The sequence below is a fragment of the Anolis sagrei genome, chromosome 6 (assembly GCF_037176765.1).
Source record: "Anolis sagrei isolate rAnoSag1 chromosome 6, rAnoSag1.mat, whole genome shotgun sequence".
NCBI classification, from domain to species: Eukaryota; Metazoa; Chordata; class Lepidosauria; order Squamata; family Dactyloidae; genus Anolis; species Anolis sagrei.
In genome coordinates, this window is record NC_090026.1 from 53,380,428 (window position 1) to 53,402,978 (window position 22,551).

General features: G+C 42.7%; 1 protein-coding gene across 1 annotated transcript; it reads left to right on the forward strand.

Moving 5' to 3' along the window:
* The first annotated feature begins 3,618 nt into the window (after positions 1-3,618).
* Positions 3,619-20,519, forward strand: COX18 (cytochrome c oxidase assembly factor COX18). The gene is made up of 6 exons (XM_067470119.1): positions 3,619-3,997; positions 8,954-9,054; positions 13,236-13,399; positions 17,538-17,659; positions 18,773-18,880; positions 20,107-20,519. Exons 1-6 carry the CDS (start codon positions 3,623-3,625, stop codon positions 20,293-20,295), a joined length of 1,059 nt encoding a protein of 352 aa, XP_067326220.1. The 5' UTR covers positions 3,619-3,622; the 3' UTR covers positions 20,296-20,519.
* The last annotated feature ends 2,032 nt before the right edge of the window (positions 20,520-22,551 follow it).

A 22,551-nucleotide genomic window follows, 5' to 3' on the forward strand; every position in this document is an offset into this window, starting at 1 on the left:
GACAGTTCCATCTTGTCTCCTGCATATGTCATCAGTTGGGGACCCCTCCCCCTAACATCAACTGCTGCTGTGGGCCAGAGTGAAAAGAGGGGGGGGGGCAGGGGAAAGTTCCATCTTGTCTCCTGCATATGTCATCAGTTGGGGACCCCTCCCCCTAACATCAACTGCTGCTGTGGGCCAGAGTGAAAAGAGGGGGGGGACAGGGGACAGTTCCATCTTGTCTCCTGCATATGTCATCAGTTGGGGACTCCTCCCCCCAACACCAAGTCCCGCTCTGAGCCAGAGTGAAGAGAGAAGGGGCCAGTGGACAGTTCCATCTTGTCTCCTGTATATGTCATCAGTTGGGGACCCCTCCCTCTAACATCAACTGCTGCTGTGGGCCAGAGTGAAAAGAAGGGGGGGCAGGGGACAGTTCCATCTTGTCTCCTGCATATGTCATCAGTTGGGGACCCCTCCCACCAACACCAAGTGCCACTCTGGGCCACAGGGGCAGCTGGCTATACTCCTTAGTATACTATACTCCTTAGCTGGCTATACTCCTTTGGGACCACCCTACCTGCGTGACCGCATCACCATCTACGAACCCACACGCTCGCTTCGGTCATCTGGAGAGGCCCTGCTCGTGATCCCACCCACGTCGCAAGCGCGCTTGGTGGGGACACGGGACAGGGCCTTTTCTGTGGCGGCCCCCCGACTTTGGAACGCCCTCCCAAAAGATCTCAGACAGGCCCCTACTCTAGCCGTTTTCAGAAGGAATTTAAAAACCTGGCTGTTCCGTTGTGCCTTCTCAGACTAGGAATCCCCACCCCAAGTCCTAGTAGCACCTTAGCATAACTAATTGTCGCTGCACACCGCACTTTTAATCCTACGTGCCTCCTGCCATTTCAGCACTTTTAACCCTTGTACCCCAGTGCGCCGGCCGAACCAGTTTTAATAATGTCTTGATGTACTGCCATTGTCGTTATTTTGCTTATTGTTTTGATTTGCTTTGCTATTGTTGTGTTATGTTCTCTATTGTATTGTGTTTTGAGGCTTCGGCCTGTGTAAGCCGCATCGAGTCCTTCGGGAGATGCTAGCGGGGTACAAATAAAGTTAATAATAATAATAATAATAATAATAATAATAATAATAATGACGGCAGAGATTCTTCCTCATGCAGCAGGGAAAAGAATGAACGTTTTGTCACCAACTGCTTGAATGATACTCCTAAAATCATAGAATCATTATAGAATCATAGACTTGGAAGAAACCTCATGGGCCACCCAGTCCAACCCCCTGCCAAGAAGCAGGAATATTGCATTCAAATCACCCCTGACAGATGGCCATTCAGCCTCTGTTTAAAAGCTTCCAAAGAAGGAGCCTCCACCACACTCCAGGGGAAGAGTTTCACTGCTGAACGGCTCTCGCAGTCAGGAAGTTCTTCCTCATGTTCAGATGAAATCTCCTTTCTTGTAGTTTGAAGCCATTGTTCCCCTCATGGCAGGGGTTGGGCTAAATGGCCCACGTGGTCTCTTCCAACTCATTGATTCTATGCTTTACAAAGTACACGCACCATTGCCAGTTTTCATTCCATCTCTCAGGAGATGAAGTGAGTTGGACTAGATGGCCACCACAGGACCCTTCCACGCAGCCCTATATCCCAGAACAGGGGTCCTCAAACTAAGGCCCGGGGGCTGGATCCGGCCTTCCAAGGTCATTTACCTGGCCCTGAGGGCCAGGTAAATGACCTTGGAGGGCTGGATCCTAAGTCTGAAATGACTTGAAAGCACGCAACAACAACCCTATCTCATCAGCCAAAACCAGGCCCACGCTTCCCATTGAAATACTAATAAGTTTATATTTGTTAAAATTGTTCTTCATTTTAATTATTGTATTGTTTTTAAATGTTTTTTGCACTACAAATAAAATATGTGCAGTGTGCATAGGAATTCACTCATTTTTTTTCAAATTATAATTCGGCCCTCCAACAGTTTGAGGGACTATGACCTGGCCCTCTATTTAAAAAGTTTGATGACCCCTGTCCCAGAATATCAAGGCAGAAAATTCCACAATATCAGCTCTGAACTGGGTTATCTGAACCCACACTGCCATATATTCCAGTTCAAAGCAGATTAATGTGGGATTTTTATTCTGCTGTGTGGAAGAGGCCACAGTCCCTTTCACCTCTACAACTTTGCAATGTGATGCCTCCCAAAATGCAATAAAATAATACACAACCTCTAAGCCAGTGCTTCTCAACCTTCCTAATGCGACGACCCCTTAATACAGTTCTTCATATTGTGTTGACCCCCAACCATAATATTATTTGCATTGTTACTTCATAACTGTGATTTTGCTAGTTATGACTCATAATGTAAATATCTAATATGCAGGCTGTATTTTCCATTCACTGGACCAAATTTGGCACAAATACCCCATATGCCCAAATTTGAATACTGGTGGGGTTGGGGAGGATTGATTTTGTCATTTGGAAGTTGTAGTTGCTGAGATTTATAGTTCATCTACAATCAAAGAGCATTCTGAACTTCACCAATGATTGAATTGAACCAAACTTAGTACACAGGACTCCCATGACCAACAGAAAATACTGGAAAGGTTTGGTGGGCAGTGTCCTTTGGTTTTGGAGTTGTAGTTCACCTACATCCAGAGAGCACTGTGGACTCAAACAATGATGGATCTGGACCAAACTTGGCATGAATACTCAATATGCCCAAATGTGAACACGGGTGGATTTAGGGGAAATAGACGTTGACATTTAGGAGTTGTGCTCGCTGGGATTTATAGTTCACCTACAATCAAAGAGCATTCTGAATCCACCAATGATTGAATTGAACCAAACTTGGTACACAGAACTCACATGACCAACAGAAAATACTGGAAAGGTTTGGTGGGCATGGACTTTGAGTTTTGGAGTTGTAGTTTACCTACATCCAGAGAGCACTGTGGACTCAATGATGGATCTGGACCAAACTTGGCATGAATACTCAATATGCCCAAATGTGAACACGGGTGGATTTAGGGGAAATAGACCTTGACATTTAGGAGTTGTGCTTGCTGGGATTTATAGTTCACCTACAATCAAAAAGGAGCCCCCAGTGGCGCAGTGGGTTAAAGCACTGAGCTGCTGAGCTTGTTGATCGAAAGGTTGCAGGTTCGATTCCGGGGAGCGGCGTGAGCTTCCGCTGTCAGCCCTAGCTTCTGCCAACCTAGCAGTTCGAAAACATGCAAATGTGAGTAGATCAAATGTGAGTAGATCTGGCGGGAAGGTAACGGCGCTCCATGCAGTCATGCCGGCCAACATGACCTTGGAGGTGTCTACGGACAACGCTGGCTCTTCGGCTTAGAAATGGAGATGAGCACCACACCCCAGAGTCAGACATGACTGGACTTAATGTCAGGGGACTACCTTTACCTTTACAATCAAAAAGCATTCTGAACCCCACCAACAATAGAATTGGGCCAAACTTCCCACACAGAATGCCCATGATCAACAGAAAATACTATGTTTGGTGACCCGACCCCCCAAGTTGAGAAACACTGCTCTAAGCACTCTAAAATTGTCCACAATGGGCAGCAGCTTGCACTAGAAAGAGAACTCCGCCCCAGAGTGTGGCCGGGGCGCATGCGCATTGCAACGAGTAACATGGCGGCTCGCGCTGCACCGCGGTTGTGGGCGATTTCTTGGGCGTCGCGAGGACTAACGCCGGGCCCCTCGCGCCTCCTTGGCTTCCAGTCTCTCGGCTTGGGAGCGCGCGCCCTCAGTACGCATGCGCCCGAAGGTGGCAGCGGCGAGAGGGGCCTCGAAGCCCCTTCCTGGGGATGGTATTACGAGGCCTTGGCTTCCTCGGCGCCCGTCGTCTGTGCCGAGTCCGGCTTGGCTGCGCTGCAGGCCGCCTCGGAGCTCCCCTGGTGGGCCACCGTGGTGGTTGCCAGCGCCCTCCTCCGCACGGGCCTCACGCTCCCTCTCGCCGCCTTACAGAGCCGCGTCCTCGCCAAGGTGGGCAAAACCTCCCTCGGGGGTCTCTGAGCATGCGCAGTGTGCTTCCTCCTTGGAACCTGGTGGGACATTGTGGAGGGGGGGGGGGGGGGAGTAGATGTTGATGGCGATTGGAGACTCGGTGTGCCTCTCTACACTGCTGTTTGACACTAGTTATTTTCTCTAAGGGGGGCACACTCCTCGAAACAATATATATTTCAGTCTTTTTACTGGCTTTCTTTTCTTGGCAGAACTCCCTGCCATCTTCTAACATGGGTGTCTGCATCAAAGCCCATAGGATGCAAGGGACAGTGATGCAAGTTAAAACCATTACTTTCAATGGGATCCCATGGACAGAGGGGAGCAGAAGACATTTCCATCTTGTCTTTACTAATAATATAATATAATATAGTATATTGTATATACATATAATATTTATAATATTGTAATGTAATACAATATAATACTAGTAATCATAATACAATATTATAATTCTAATTATATATTTACATTACATGTAATATTACCAATAATATTACAATATAATGTTGTTCATTCGTTCAGTCGTCTCCGACTCTTCGTGACCTCATGGACCAGACCACGCCAGAGCTCCTTGTCAGCCGTCACCACCCCCAGCTCCTTCAAGGTCAGTCCAGTCACTTCAAGGATGCCATCCATCCATCTTGCCCTTGGTCGGCCCCTCTTCCTTTTACCTTCCACTTTCCCCAGCATAATTGTCAGCTCCTCCTCACTTTCGGCCATCAGAGTGGTGTCATCTGCATATCTGAGGTTGTTAATGTTTCTTCCAGCAATTTTCACCCCAGCTTTGCATTCATCAAGCCCCGCACATCGCATGATGTGTTCTGCATACAAGTTAAAAAGGTTGGGTGAGAGTATGCAGCCTTGCCGTACGCCTTTCCCAATCTTGAACCAGTCTGTTGTTCCGTGGTCAGTTCTGACTGTTGCTACTTGGTCCTTGTACAGATTCCTCAGGAGAGAGACAAGGTGGCTTGGTATGCCCATCCCTCCAAGAACTTGCCACAATTTATACTAGTAATAATAATACAATATTATAATTCTAATTATATATTTACATTACATGTTTTTGTTCATTCGTTCAGTTGTCTCCGACTCTTCGTGACCTCATGGACCAGCCCACGCCAGAGCTCCCTGTCAGCTGTCACCACCCCCAGCTCCCTCAAGGTCAGTCCAGTCACTTCAAGGATGCCATCCATCCATCTTGCCCTTGGTCGGCCCCTCTTCTTTTTCCCTTCCACTTTCCCCAGCAACATTGTCTTCTCTAGGCTTTCCTGTCTCCTCATGATGTGGCCAAAGTACTTCAACTTTGTTTCTAGTATCCTTCCCTCCAGTGAGCAGTCGGGCTTTATTTCCTGGAGGATGGAATGGTTGGATCTTCTCGCAGTCCAAGGCACTCTCAGAACTTTCCTCCAGCACCACAGTTCAAAAGCATCGATCTTCCTTCGCTCAGCCTTCCCTAAGGTCCAGCTTTCACATCCGTAGGTGACTACAGGGAATACCATGGCTTTGACTATGCGAATCTTTGTTGCCAGTCTGATGTCTCTACTCTTTACGATTTTATCGAGACTGGACATTGCTCTCCTCCCAAGAAGTAAGCGTCTTCTGATTTCCTGGCCACAGTCTGCATCTGCAGCAATCTTTGCACCTAGAAATACAGTCTGTCGCGGCCTCCACATTTTCTCCCTCTATTTTCCAGTTGTCAGTCATTCTTGTTGCTGGAGATCTTGTCTTTACTAATCATATAATATAATATAGTATATTGTATATACATATAATATTTATAATATTGTAATGTAATCTATATATATAAAAATGCTCTGTGCGTAATGAGTACCTTAAAAACAAAAGAACCAATGAACGAAATCACACCAAATTTGGCAACAAAACATCTCACAACACAAGGAGTTACCATCACTCAAAAAAAACATTATGATTTTGTCATTTGGGAGTTGTAGTTGCTGGGATTTATTGTTCACCTATAATCAAAGAGCATTCTGAACTCCACCAACGATGGAATTGAACCAGACTTGGCACACAGGACACCCCTGGCCAATAGAAAACACTAGAAGGGTTTGGTGGGCATTGACCTTGAGTTTGGGAGTTGTAGTTCATCTACATCTAGAGAGCACTGTGGACTCACGCAATGATGGATCTGGACCAAACTTGGTAGGAATACTCAATATGCCCAAATACTGTATAAACACAGATGGAGTTTGGGGGAAATAGACCTTGACATCCCACACAGAACCCTCATGACCAACAGAAAATACTGTGTTTTCTGGTGGTCTTTGGTGACCCTTCCAAACCCCCCCCCCCCCAATGACCCCCCCGCCCCCGAGGTCTTGATTTCCCAGGTTGAGAAATGCTGTCTTAAGGCCATCCAGTCCAACTCCTTTCACCAGGGCAAGAAAACATAATCAAAGCTCTCTTGACAAAGGACTAATCAGCCATTCACGCACACACACACATATGTATATGACAGATGCAGTATCAAAGATTTGTAAGGGACCCCTGATGAAGGACAATGATATGTTGTATGTTCCAGAATAGGCAAACCAGACAATCTCCACATCAACACTGATAAAGAAACAGCAAGAAATACTGTTTACCCACAAGCAGAAAGACATTACATATATTAGAAACCAACATTTTCTCATTGCTTTATTTTCCAGATCACAAAACTGGGCCACAGCAATGCGTGGCAGGGGACCGCTAGTAATATATATTTCAGTCTTTTTACTGGCTTTCTTTTCTTGGCAGAACTCGAGCATTCCCTGGCATCTGCTAATATGGGATCCCATGGTTCTGCATCAAAGCCCATAGGATGCAGGCCTGTAGCGAGGGGGGGGGTGTTTAGGGGTTCAACCCCCCCCCCGAAATGTTTCAGATTTTTTTTAAAAAAAACCCAGTTTACTCATGAATTTTAACTGGTTAACCAAATCCCCATGCTAAGTCTATGAGATGCAAAAAATTAAGAGTCCCTCCAGAACTACAAGCACTATCTCAAGCAAATATTTATTTATTTATTTATTATTCGAACTTATATGCCGCCACTCCCCTGGGGCTCGGAGCGGCTTACAAGAACAGGCTAAAATCGAACACAATTTAAAAACAATTTAAAACAATTTAAAAACAGCAATATCAGAGATCAAAGGCCCGTCGAAACAGATATGTCTTACATGCCCTACGGAAAGCTGATAAGTCCCGCAAGGCACGGACTTCAGGTGGCAGAGTATTCCAGAGTGATGGTGCCACTGCTGTAAAGGCTCTGCGTCTGGTTGCTGTTAGACGCAAGGTCTTGACACTGGGAATTTCCAATAGATCTTGGTCCTCAGAACGGAGGGATCTCTGGGGTTGGTAGGGGGTGAGGCGGTCCCTCAGGTACATCGGCCCCAGACCATGCAAGGCCTTAAATATTGACAATTTATTCACACTATCATTACTTGCAGCAATATCCGATGTAGCGAAGCAACCAAGTTGGGGGTGTGTGTATTGAATGCTCTCATTAAGGAGGCCAGACTTGGTGGAGGTGGTTGACAGGGGCGGAGCTGCAGGCTATTGAAGGCTGCTCTGCCCCCTGCTGTGCTCTTTGCTTCAGCGTGAGCTAGAAGGCAGGTTTCAACCCCCCCCCCCCAAATTTTCAAACCCCCCCCCGAAAATTTCAACCCCTCCTGAAAATTTTTTCTGGCTACGGCCCTGGATGCAAGCGACAGTGATGCAAGTTAAAACCATTACTTTCAATGGGATCCCATGGACAGAGGGGAGCAGAAGAGATTTCCATCTTGTCTTTACTAATAATATAATATACTATATTGTATATACATATAATATTTATAATATTGTAATGTAATACAATATAATACTAGTAATAATTATACAATATTATAATTATATATTTACATTACATGTAATATGAATAATATTACAATATAATGGTATAGTGCAATATTGTCAAGACCCAGGCAGAGCAACGAGGCAAACGGCTGCTTAAGAGTTAAACAATGTCCCTAATGCGCTTCAGCTGTTGCTGAGCGTCTTGCTCTTCCAAGCCTCGTTTCCTCCTACTAGCACTAGTAGGTACTGAAGACACACGCTGAGTTACAACACTTTCAGTAATATATAATACTGATATTGTACTATGCTAATAATTTATTATTATTATTATTATTATTATTATTATTTTAAACAATTATATTATATTCCGCCCTTCTCACTCCAAAGGGGACTCAGAGCGGAGCACGACATATACATAGCAAACATTCAATGCCTGGGTACAATACATAAACATTAAAAAAAAATTATCAAAATATTAAAATACGCCATTTAAAACCGTCCTAGTCATCAGCGTCAAATCTAATTGGCCTGGTCATCTTTCCCATTGTCGCTTCATTGCCCTGTCCCGAAAGCTTGGTCCCACAGCCAAGTTTTTACCATCCTTCTAAAGGACAGGGGGGAGGGGGCCAACCTGTTCTCACAAGGAAGGGAGTTCCATAGCTGGGGAGCAATCACTGAGAAGGCCCTGTCCCTCGTCCCCACCAATCGCACCTGTGACAATGGTGGGACGGAAAGCAGGGCCTTTAATATATAATAAAAAAGTATTATTATTATTATTATTATTATGGAAGAAAGCTGTTTCAGCTGAAGCTTTACCACCAGTCCTTGTTTCCACAACAAGCCATTTTTTTTCAAAATCTAATTCAAAGTGAGAAGAAATCTTCTAAACAGGGGCATAGACAGCAAAACAAATGCCACAGGGGTGTTAAACATTCCTTGTGCTACCCAGATACATATGAACTTTAAATATGTATCTGTTCCAACTTAACATACAAATTCAACTCAAGAACAAATCTGCAGAACCTATCTTGCCTGTAATTCAGGGACTGCCTGTACATGAAGAAAGAAGGTTTCTGACTACAATTTCTGTATCTTTTCAGCTAGTTGGAAAACCTGCAGCCTGAAATTCAAAGCCTAGCCAAGCATCTTCGCTATGAGGTTTCAGTGTGTGCAAAGCAACAAGGTTGGTCTGAAAAACTAGCCAGGTAAGAGCATTAGAGCAGCATGACTAATCAAGCCTAAGACGCTATGAATGTTCTTTAGTATTTAATATTTAGATTAAAAAAAGGTTGTCCCCTGACATTAAGTCCAGTCATGTCTGACTCTGGAGTGTGGTGCTCATCTCCATTTCTAAGCCAAAGAGCCGGCGTTGTCCGTAGACACCTCCAAGGTTATGACTGCATGGAGCATCGATACCTTCCCGCCGGAGCAGTACCTATTGATCTACTCACATTTACATGTTTTCGAACTGCTAGGTTGGCAGAAGCTAGGGCTGACAGCGGAAGCTCACGCCGCTCCCTGGAATCGAATCTGCAATCTTTCGGTCAACAAGCTCATCAGCTCAGCACTTTAACCCACTGCGTCACCAGGGGCACCCAATATTTAGATTAGTTATAGCTATATACTGATATTTATTTATTTATTTATTTACAGCTTTTATATTCCGCCCTTCTCACCCCGCAGGGGACTCAGGGCGGATTACAGTGTACACATATATGGCAAACATTCAATGCCGGTTTTTGACATACGAACATATACAGACATACACAGAGGCTTTTTAACTTTTTTTCTGGCCGCCAGGGGAGCTGTCGCTTTCATTGTCCATCTGCGACGCTGATGAATCACTTCCGCATTCCCCGCATGCTTCCCCGCTGGAATGCTTTGCTGGAGTCTTCTTTATAGCCTCATAAATCAGTTAATTTAGCCTCCCCACACTTTAAGGTGATACCTTATTTTCCTACTTGACAGATGCAACTGTCTTTCGGGTTGCAAAGGTCGACAACAGGCTAAACACAATTGGTTGGAAACCCACTCCAACCCAGGCTGGCTTTGAACTCATGACCTTTTTGGTCAGAGTGATCTTAATGCAACTGACACTCAGCCAGCTGCGCCACAATCCCGGTGATACAACTGGGATTCCCCTTCTCTAGTGATATATTTCTAGGATCCATCTTTATGTGTTTTCTGTGAAATCTTTGTATGCACTATGATCATATCTTTGTAAGTTCACATTTTTCTTCTGCTTTTTAAATAATGTCTATTTTAAGCAATCCTTGGATGCATTTTGGAAGACATTTTCTAGTGGTTTTTATTCACATATACAAGGCTTACCTGACCTAGTTGTTTCATTTCAAATGTACATATTGTTAGTTTTTGATAAAACGTTTGCTGGAATATTTTTCTGCTGTAGGAACCTATCCCTATTATTTCCATTTTATTTCTTTGATACTAAATTTTAAAGAAGTAAAACCAAGGAACACACTTTCTTAGCTACTTACGTTAAGTAGCCAATTCCATTCTATGTATATCAATACATAGAATGGAATTAAGAATGTCAGCATTGACTGGAATGGTGACACAGCTGATGATACTGTATTATTGTTTTAATTAATGCTTTATGTATTTTAATTATTGTTGTATTATTGTAATTGTTTATATGTAGCAGCATCAAGTTGTTGCCAAATGTAAGCTGTCCTTCAGGGGTAGAGAAGAGATGGGATAGAAATACCACAAATAAATAAATAAATAAATAAACAAACAAAATTTAATTTCAGTGAATTAATATATCTGAAATCATTTTACCGTGTGGTGATTTGGAAGTTAAATATAGGGATATTACAAGCTGAGTAGCCTTTATTCAAACTATGTATTGTCGAAGGCTTTCATGGCCGGAATCACTGGGTTGTTGTAGGTTTTTTCGGGCTATATGGCCATGTTCTAAAGGTATTTTCTCCTGACATTTCGCCTGCAAGCATGTGGACAATTTCAACAGAAAGGAGGAAACCATGAAAATGAACAAAATCTGGCTACCAGTATTACAAAAAACTCTAAAATTAGAACAGCACAACAACAGAGAGAAAACAAACAAGGACATCTAATCACCTCTCAACAAAAGATTGCTCCAGGCACTGCCAGGCAATCAAATGCTAATCAAGGTCATCAGCTGAAACATTCACACCTAGCTCCAACAGACAAGAGTCCTTTGTCCCACCCTGGTCATTCCACAGATATATAAGCCCTTTTTCCTAGTTTCAACAGACCTCACTACCTCTGAAGATGCTTGCCATAGATTCAGGCGAAATGTCACGACAAAATGCCTTTAGAACATGGCCATATAGCCCGAAAAAACCTACAACAATCCAGTTTATTCAAACTGCTTGGGACTGGAAGTATTTTTGATCTTTTCAGATTTTGAAATATGTTCATAACAAGATAGTTTGGAAATGGGATCCAAATTTAGACGTGAAATACACCTATGTTTCATATTCACATTATCCACATTGCCTGAACATAGTTTTATATAATTTTAAAAAATCATGAGACAAAGTTTGTGAACATTGAACCATCAGAAAGCAATGTCACTATGTCAGCCACCCATGTGGATAATTTTGAAGCATTTGAGATTTTAGAATTCCAGAAAAGAGATGCTTATTCTGTATGAAAGAAAAATATTTGAAACATGAAGTTCATAGGCTTTGTTGCACAATAAACGAAAAACACTTTTGCTTACAGTTTTCTGATTTAAATTTGATGTGATGTCCCTTGACTTAAATAAAGGAAACTAGGTGAAATTTGCACTTCAGTCTTCAGTATGACTAATACTGTATTTTCCAGCATACAGGGTGACTGGGGGTATAAGATGACCCCCAAGTTTTAAAAATAAAATACAGAATTAGGGATATACTCGCCGTTTAAGACTACCGCTCTTCCAATATTATGCCCCCGCGGCCCCCGCCGCTCTCCTTACAAGGACCTCTTCCACCCTCACAGCTCACCTCCTCCGAAGGCCACTGGGCTCGCCTAGGCCCAAGGAAGTGCCTCCAGACGATTTTATTTATTTATTTATTTAGAAGTTTTATATACCGGTCTTCTCACCTCCAAGGAGGGACTCAGGCCAGTTCACAACATGTGTTCATATACAATAATATACAAAAACAACACAGTGCATCATCATTACACATTAAAATATAAGTACAATAAAAACATCATCATCACATTACACAAGCCAAGTCGTCAATACAGTCACAGTTCATCATCCTCCTTCCATGTGGACGAAGGTTATAGACTCAGTCCTCAAATGCCACATTCCAAAGCCAGGTCTTTGTTAGTTTCCTGAAGGTCAGGAGGGAGGGAGCAGATCCAATCTCTAGTGGGAGGGAGTTCCAAAGCCGAGGAGCCACCACCGAGAAGGCCCTGTCCTTCGTCCCCACCAAACGCGATTGCGAGGGTGGTGGGACCGAGAGCAGGGCCCCTCCGGAAGATCTTAATAACCTTGATGGTTCATCGGGGAGAATCCGTTCGGACAGGTAAACTGGGCCGGAGTCGTTTAGGGCTTTATAGGTCAAAACCAGCACTTTGAATTGTGCTCGGAAGCTAATCGGCAGGCAGTGGAGCTGGCGTAACAGAGGGGTCGTTTGATCTCTGTACCCTGCTCCTGTTAGCAATCTGACTGCTGCTCGTTGGACTAATTGAAACTTCCGGGCAGTCTTCAGAGGCAACCCCGCGTAGAGAGCGTTGCAGTAGTCTAGACGGGATGTAACCAGAGTGTGGACCACCGTAGCCAAGTCAGACTTCCCAAGACGATGACTCCCAGCAGCCCTAGGCGGCAGTGTGCCTTGGATGTTCTCCATGAGGGATTCTGGGAGCCGTAAGAGTCAGGGAATTACTGCTCTCAGAATGCCTGTGAGCACATCCCAGGCACACTGCCACCCGGGGCTGCTGGGAGTCGTCCAGAGGCACTTCCTTGGGCCTAGACAAGCCCAGTGGCCTTTGGAGGAGGTGAGCAGCGAGGATGGAGGAGGTCCTTAAAGAGGCTGCAGGGAAAGCCCAGTGGGCCATCACCCCCATGGCAATGCGGCCTGCCACTCCTCCTCCCCATGCCCTCCCTCCGCCCTCCTCCCTCCCTCCCCAAACCGCACCACTAAAGGAGATTTTATTCTTTTCTTTTAATTATTATAATTTATTCCCAGTGTAATAAACGACCCCTGACTTTTCATAATGTTTCCCAGGCTTAAAAGGTCATCTAGTACACCAGAAAATATGGTACTTCACTATACTTAAAACCCATTTTAAGCCTATAAACATTTGGAAACTGATGTCTGAGCAGATGTGTACAGGGTCTCTCCATTAATCTTTGGGATTGCTTTTTGCTTGTATTTCCAAACAGGTTCCATTTCAAGAAGAACCTGAAAAGGATTGTTTCGGACTTGTATGTTCGTGATAACTGCCATCCTGTCAAGGCCAGCCTACTTATATGGATACAGATTCCACTCTGGGTCTTTGTTTCCATTGCTTTGCGGAACTTGAGTGTTGGTAGAGCATCTTCTGAAGGTAATCATTGAACAGCCATGTTACAAAAGTCCAATGTGAAAGCCAAAATTTGAGAGATTCGTAAGTGGGAAGAGTATTCAAGACTAAAGAGTTGTTATTGCTCCTTGTACTGGAATGAAAGTTGACTGATTATCAAAGTTTTATTCACAGTAAACATTTTCTCTAATGTAATCATTTGTTGTACTGGAGAACTTATCTGAAGCACATTGGTGCATTAATAAATTTTCTTTAACCACTATGGCTAAAATTCAGCTAATGACAGAAATATATAATTTGGGATCACATGGATGTGTACCTGATTCTGCACATCCATGATGACAGCATGGATTTTTTCCCGCAACAATGTGATGTGGCAGCAAAAAAGGCCAATGGGATTTTGGCCTGCATCAATAGGCCAATGGGATTTTGGCCTAGTCCAGGGAAGTCATGCTACCCCTCTATTCTGCCTTGGTTAGACCACACCTGGAATATTGTGTCCAATTCTGGGCACCACAATTGAGGAGAGATATTGACAAGCTGGAAAGTGTTCAGAGGAGGGCGACTAAAATGATCAGGGGTCTGAAGAACAAGCCCTATGAGGAGCAGCTTAAAGAGCTGGGCATGTTTAGCTTGAAGAAGAGAAGGCTGATAGGAGACATGATAGCCATGTAGAAATATGTGAGAGGAACTCACAGGGAGGAGGGAGCGAACTTGTTCTCTTCTTCCCTGGAGACTAGGATGCGGAACAATGGCTTCAAACTACAAGAAAGGAGATTCCATCTGAACATTAGGAAGAACTTCCTGATTGTGAGAGCCGTTCAGCAGTGGAACTCTCTGCCCCGGAGTGTGTTGGAGGCTTTTAAACAGAGGCTGGATCGCCATCTGTCAGGGGTGCTTTGAATGCAATATTCCTACTTCTTGGCAGGGGGTTGGACTGGATGGCCCATGAGGTCTCTTCCAACTCTATGATTCTAGGATTCTATGAAATGGCCATATCAGTTCCAGTTCATGGCAGCAGCCTTCCAAAGACAGGAGAGGCATTGAACTGAAGGAATTCAGTCAACAATTTCAGCATATGCAGTATGAAAGTAATTTGGAATAATATAAATTGAACCAAGCTAAAAAAAAAATCCAGTGTGAACATCATTCGGCCCATCCTTTGCCCATGTTTGCTCTGTGTGTGTGTGTGTGTGTGTGTGTGCGCGCGCGCGCGTGTATGTATGGGGAGAAGGGGGGTTCTGTGTTTGCTTTCTTCTCTTGGCTATGAATGGAAAAAAAGAGAATCGCAAAATTGGCATTTGCTATTGATCTGTCCTGTGTTTCCAGTTCAGTTCTCCTTAACAAAATACTCATGTTTTGCTGGCCAAACAGATTTCTATGCACAGAAACACAAAGTTTCAGTATTCAAAACTGTATAGTATAGGAGCCAATTGATATACCTTGCTTGTCACTAACAAGACAGCTTGTCATTATAAGCCATTTTTATTGCATGAACAACTGTGACATTAACCGAAAATCAGGTTCCTATAAAATGGTAGCATCTTTTTTTTCCACAACAGAAACAATCTTTATTGATTTCTTGTTTTTAACAATGATTATTACGAACTGAAATCTAAACAAAGTGACTAAAAAAGCCAGACTTTGCCTGCCCATTTCATGTTCTCTTTTAACCAATTAAGAACAGAAGCATATTCCAAACTGTAAACCTGCTCCTTCTTAATATTCACAGTCAAATCTATCTATCTATCTGTCTGTCTGTCTGTCTGTCTGTCTATCTATCTATCTATCTATCTATCTATCTATCTATCTATCTATCTATCTATCTATATTCTGTGCATAATGAGTACCTTAAAAACAAAAGAACCAATGAACGAAATCACACCAAATTTCGCAACAAAACGTCTCACTACACAAGGAGTGACCATCACTCAAAAAATTATGATTTCTTTTTCATTTGGGAGTTGTAGTTGCTGAGATTTATAGTTCACCTACAATCAAAGAACATTCTGAACTCCACCAACGATGGAATTGAACCAAACTTGGCACACAGACCAACAGAAAATATTGGAAGGGTTTGGCAGCCATTGACCTTGAATTTTGGAATTGCAGTTCACCTACATCCAGAGAGCACTGAGGACTCAAACAATGATGGATCTGGACCAAATTGGGCAGGAATATTCCATATGCCGAAATGTGAACACAGATGGAGGTTAGGGAAAATAGACCTTGACATTTGAGAGTTGTAGTTACTAGGATTTATAGTTCACCCACAATCAATGAGCATTCTGAACTGCACCAACGACAGAATTGGGGCAAACTTCCCACACAGAACCACCATCCAGTCCAACTCCCTTCACCAGGGGAAGAAAACGTAATCAAAGCCCTCCTGACAAAGAGCCATCCAGCGATGGATATAGATATAGATATATATGATTCACACACAGAGAGGGAGATATAGTATCATAGATTTAAACGGGACCCCTAAAGAAGGACAATTCTATGTTGCATGTTCCAGAGTGGGCAAACCAGACAATCTCCGCACTAACACTAACAAAGAAACAGCAGGAAATACTGTTTACCCACAAGCATAAAGACACTTTCTCATTACTTTATTTTCCAGATCACCAGACTGGGCCACAGCAATGTGTGGCAGGGGATGGCTAGTATTTTATGAATAGCTTTGGTGTAGATTTGCAAGCAGCTTTAATCAGCCTCCTGATTGCACTTTGGTAGTCATCTTCTTTGTGTACATTGTTGGCTTCACATCTTTTTAGTACTATTTGAAGTAACTGATTGGAAGCGCCCAAACTCTGAATACTGCTAGCATTTCAAATCTTAAAATACTTGTTTATTGTTAATAAGAACCACGAAGCATTGTTGCACAGTCCAGTCTCCTCTACCTAGCCCTAAATTGGGAAAAGCTTATGTGGCTAGTTACAAATGCATAGCAGCATATCTTTTTCTTCCTCAATACACAAAGTCTCCTGTAGGTGTCGCTGTTGGACTTTGAAAATTTGGGATCTTACAGTTCAGAGATGCCTCTTAGACTCAATTATTGAAATGAAGTATTAGATCAGTGTTTCTCAACCTTCCTAATGCTGCAACCCCTTAATACAGTTCCTCATGTTGTGGTGACCCCCAACCATAACATTATTTTGCTACTTCATAACTGTAATTTTGCTCCTGTTATGAATGGTAATGCAATTATCTGATAAGCAGGATGTATTTTCACTGGATCAAATTTAGCACAAATACCCGATATGCCCAAATTTGAATAGTGGTGGGATTGGGAGGAGGGGGGATTGATTGATTTTGTTATTTGGGAGTTCGAGTTGTTGGGATTTATAGTTCACCTACAACCTGAACTCCACCAATGATGGAATTGAACCAAACCTGACACACAAAATTCCCATGACCAACAGAAAACACTGGAAGGGTTTGGTGGGCATTGACCTTGAGTTTGGAGTTGTAGTTCACCTATATCCAGACAGCACTGTGGACTCAAACAATGATGGATCTGGACCAAACTTGGCAGAAATACTCAATATGCCCAAATGTGAACACTGGTGGAGTTTGGGGAAAATAAACCTTGACATTTGGGAGTTGTAGTTGCTGGGAGTTATAGTACATCTACAATCAAAGAGCATTCTGAACCCCACCAACAATTGAATTGGGCCAAACTTCCTACACAGAACGCCCATGACCAACAGAAAATACTGTGTTTTCTGATGGTCTTTGGCGACCCCTCTCACAACCCCGGCGACCCCCTCAGGGGTCCCGACCCCCAGGTTGAGAACCACTGTATTAGATAAAGGGATGACTTCTAAACAAGCCAGTTGAATCTGCAGGAAGCTAGCAGCATTCTGTGTGGTTTGATTTTGTTTTGAAAAATATTTAAGGCTGCCATAATTTATGGAACCCTTATTGGGATTATGTAACCTGGAAAGTATCCAGCTTTTAAAAATCAGTACGAGCTACAGCTGATTTTTAAAAGCTCCAAGTCTGAATCACTTAGGGAGAGCCCAAAATTTGGCAGCTGCCAAATGTACCAGTGATTTCCCCTGGTCTTGATTCAGTGCTCATTTCTGCTAAACATGGTCATACGCCTTCTAGGTAATATAATGTGCCACTTTTATTTTTCTGTGTATGTTTTCCACAGGGCTTTTCATTCAGGAGCAACTTTCCACAGGTGGCATGCTTTGGTTTCCAGATCTTACTGTACCAGACCCCACTTGGATCATGCCAATCACGCTTGGAGTCCTCAATTTGCTGATAGTGGAGGTATTTATAGATCACACCATATCTACTTACAGATCTTTTTTTAAAGGACAAAGAGAAGACAAGCTGTTTTCTCAATCTGTCAAAGCAATTAGAAAAGCAGAGCTTTATGAGCAAAGGAATGTGGAAGAACATCTGATGAGATATTCCTTCTTGTGTCTGATATAGAAGCAGTTAGAAAAAAAACAACTGAAACAGTCCTTATTACATAGAAATAATCACACCTAATTTTGTGTTAATTTCCTGTTATCTGGATTATTCCTGATGATTATGTATCTTGGGGGTTGTTTTATGATGATTTATTTATTCATCAAAATATTAAAATACACCATTTAAAACCATCCTAGTCATCCGCATCAAGTCTAATTGGCCTGGTCATCTTTCCTATTGCCGTTTTATTGCCCTGTCCTGAAAGCTTGGTCCCACAGCCAAGTTTTTACCATCCTTCTAAAGGGCAGGAGGGAGGGGGCCAACCTGATCTCACCAGGGAGGGAGTTCCATAGCCGGGGAGCAATCACCGAGAAGGCCCTGTCTCTCGTCCCCACCAATCGTTAACATATACACTGGAGAAGATACATACATGCCAAGAAGTGAAAATACAGTACAAGCAGTCCCCGAGTTACATACAACTCTTAGTTACAAAGGAGGTTAAGGCAATAGGAAGTGAAAGGAAATCTATCCCTAGGAAGGGAAATTCACCCTTGTAAAACTTATCATGGAAAAAATGTGTGTCCACTGAAGCTTACCACCAGTGTTTCTTTCCACAACAATGCAAACTTTTCAAAATCCAATTGTCACAGGGAGAGAAAGTGAGGTGAATTTTGAACAGGGGCAAAATTAGCAAAATAAATGTTACAATGCTGTTAAACCCACCCACCTCCATGCTACCCAAAACTTGTGTGTATGTGTGTATGTGTTTGGCTAGAGTTACACTTAAAAATGTACCTGTTCAATTTAGAAGCAACCTATAGAACTTATCTTGTTTGTAACCTGAGGACTGCCTACATAACTTATTAATTTATTTGACTTGAACGTTCCTGTTACGAATCTCATATTTGCATGACCTCACAGCAGTCTGTTTCCTGTAGTTCTTAAAAGTGATATTTATCTCCCTAGATTTTTGCTTTACGCAAAACCGAATCCTCCAGATTTCAGAGGTATGCCACAAACTTCTTCCGTGGGGTATCTATATTTATGATCCCAGTTGCTGCAACTGTGCCTTCAGTAAGTAATTCAGGACAATAACGTGAAAATCTTTTAATTCTGGTGTGTACCAGGAAATGCATTGGAAATAAACACTTAGTTTTGTTCCAGAGAGTCTGAAAATGCCTCTGTAAAACAGTTTCCTTTAAAGACAGAATGCTGCATGCACAACAGTATTTTCCATATGTGTGCTGTTTCTTTAGGGGAGGTGATTCTGCCTCTTCACTTTGTTCTTTGTGCTTCCTTACCATATCTTTGTGCTTCTAAAGTTGTTCTTTCTTTGTTATTGTTCCATGTGAATATGCATTTATACATTATTTGCTATTTATAAAGTACCTTTTCATATTTACGTGGCCAAACGCATCTCCCTCTATGTCCCAGCTCGCAGTTTAAGATTGTCCGGGGAGGCCCTGCTCTCGCTCCCGCCAGCGTCACAAATGCGGCTGGCGGGGATGAGAGACAGAGCCTTCTTGCCTGTGGCTCCCCGCCTATGGAACTCGCTTCCCACAGAAGTAAGATCGGCTTCATTCCTCCTGCCTTTTCGCAAGAAATTGAAGTCGTAGTTCTGGGACCAGGCTTTTGGTCAGCAGGCATAAATAGCACTTTGGATATGGAATTCGACTGGAATGATGATATTTAACTGTTTTTACTGTTTTATTGCTTGTAATTAATGTTCTATGTATTATATTGCTTTGTTATATGTAGTGGCATAGAATTGCTGCCAAATGTAAGTCGTCCTGAGTCCCCCTTCGGGGGTTGAGAAGGAACAGGGTAGAAATACCAGAAATAATAATAATAATAATAATAATAATAATTATTATTATTATTATTATTATTATTATTATTTTAAAAACATGTAACGGGGGGTACATTCGGGGACTGGTATGAATTAACAGCATTTCAATGCATTTCAGTGTGAATATTAACTTTGAGATAAGATGTTTAGTTTTAGTGCTTGACTAAGATTCAGATTTGCATGTTCCTTAGGCCACTAGAATTGGGTGACAATCTTCTATGCCAACCTGACTTTGTTTTGAAAATAAAATGGAGGGAAACAAACGTATATAATACCTTGACATCCTTTGGCCAATGGGTCAAAATAACTAAAATATAATTGAATAAATTCATATGTTCACATTGAATATTCCTAATAAAGAATGGCGACACCCATTTACTGAGGGATATGTTATTTCATAACAACTTCTTGATTTTGTTTAAAGTAATATTTCATTCTTTTTTTATTGCAGGCCATAGCTTTGTACTGGGTATCATCAAGTTTCATGGGCCTTTCACACAACCTTCTGCTACGCTCCCCTGCTTTCCGTAGATTGTGCCATATTCCTCGGACCAAATCTGATTCAGACACTCCTTACAGGGATATTGTTTCTGCTTTCTACGTAAAATATTTCTTACTTAGTAAATTACTTAGATGTTGAGAAGATATGTGGGACTGTGTCCCTCTTCTCATGAGCTGGTCATTGACCCTAATAAAGTGAACTTGAACTTGAACGTGAGAAGATATGTGATATAGACCTAGGTGACTGAAACATGATGAAAGATTTATCCTTCATGTGAATCTACTGAACAATGACAACTGTGGCATTGTATTTATTTTGATAATAAAAGAGCACATACAATAAAAAAGTATTCAGAGATCTTATGTTGCGAGTTTGACATATCTGTGCTACACCCCAGAGAATTCGATATTTCACAGTCTCATGAAATATATGCAGCTTCTGAAACATTTTGGTACCTACTTTCAACTTGTCATAGGTTTCAGTGATCTTAAGAATCTATATATATAAATTTGTTAGGGGCATCCAACGAGGAAACAAAACTCAAAACCCCCCCAACGAAACTGTACCAAAATTGCCATGCCCATAACACAACCCACAAGGTACAAACATATCTACTCAAAATGAAAAACAACACAACAACACACTCACAAAACGGCAAAACAACAAAACTCAAAAAAACCCAACGAAACTTAACCAAAATTGCCATGCCTATAACACAACCCACAAGGTACAAACATATCTACTCAAAATGAAAAACAACACAACAACACACTCACAAAACGGCAAAACAACAAAACTAAAAAAAACCCAACGAAACTTAACCAAAATTGCCATGCCCATAACACAACCCACAAGGTACAAACATATCTACTCAAAATGAAAAACAACACAACAACACACTCACAAAACGGCAAAACAACAAAACTCAAAAAACACCAACGAAACTTAACCAAAATTGCCATGCCCATAACACAACCCACAAGGTACAAACATATCTACAAAAAATGAAAAACAACACAACAACACACTCACAAAACGGCAAAACAACAAAACTCACAAACCCCCCAACGAAACTTAACCAAAATTCCCATGCCCATAACACAACCCATAAGGTACAAACATATCTACTCAAAATGAAAAACAACACAACAACACACTCACAAAACGGCAAAACAACTGAGCATGCGCATTGGTGCCCAACCGCAAGTTCCCTGGCGCGCGCACACAGTTCCCTCTGCGGAAGCCATGCCCACTCCAAGCCCCGCCGCGCCGCTTCCCGCACACACACCCCCCCCCGCCGCACGCACACACACAACCCCACGCTCCATCACTCCCCCCGCCGCACGCACACACGCAACCCCACGCTCCATCACTCCCCCCGCTGCCGCACACACACACACAACCTCACGCTCCATCACTCGCCTGCCCCAATCTTACCTCCTTTTACTTCACGCCACCTCCAAACCCCACCGCACCCCTTCCCGCCCTGTCAAAATCCAGGAAAGACAGGAAGGAAGGAAAGAAGGAAGAAAGAGAAAGGGAGATAAAGAAAAGGGGGAAGGAAGGAAAGTTAGAGAAAGAAGGAAGAAGAAAAGGAAAGAAAAGGAAAGATGGAAGGAAAGAAAAGAGAGACAGCAGAAGAGAAAGAAAAAGGGGGAAGGAAGGAAAGAGGTAGAGAAGGAAGAAATGAGAGACAGAGGGAGGGAAAGAAAAAGGGGGAAGGAAGGAAGGAGAGAAGGAAAGAAAAAAGGGAATGAAAGAAGGAAAGAGGGAGTGAAGGAAGGGGGAAGATGTAGAGAAAGAGGGAGGGAAGGAAAGAAGGAAAGAGAGAAGGAAGAAAAGAGACCAGAAGAGAAAGAAAAAGGGGGAAGGAAGGAAGGAGAGAAGGAAAGAAAAAAGGGAATGAAGGAAGGAAAGAGGGAGTGAAGGAAGGGGGAAGATGTAGAGAAAGAGGGAGGGAAGGAAAGAAGGAAAGAGAGAAGGAAGGAAAGAGGCCAGAAGAGAAAGAAAAAGGGGGAAGGAAGGAGATAGAGAAGGAAGAGGAGAAGGAAAGATGGGAGGGAAGGAAGGAAGGAGGGAAAGAAGGAGAGAAAGAGTGAAGGTTGGTCACAGCAATGCGTGGCGGGTAAAGGTTGTTATTTCTATGATTATTATGATGCTATTATTCCTATGAGACCCTTTTAGGGGGAATGGGAGAGGTGTCAGGTCCCGGAGGCAATGCATTGCATTATTGTTATTGTTATGATGGTGGTGAAATAAAAGGAAATAAAAAACGAAAGAAGGAAGCAAACAGGGAGGGAAGAAAGGCAAAGGAAGAAAGGGGGAGGGAATGAAGGAAAGAGAGAAGGATGAAACCAAGTAGTGAAAGAAGGAAAGAAAGAAAGAGGTAGAGAA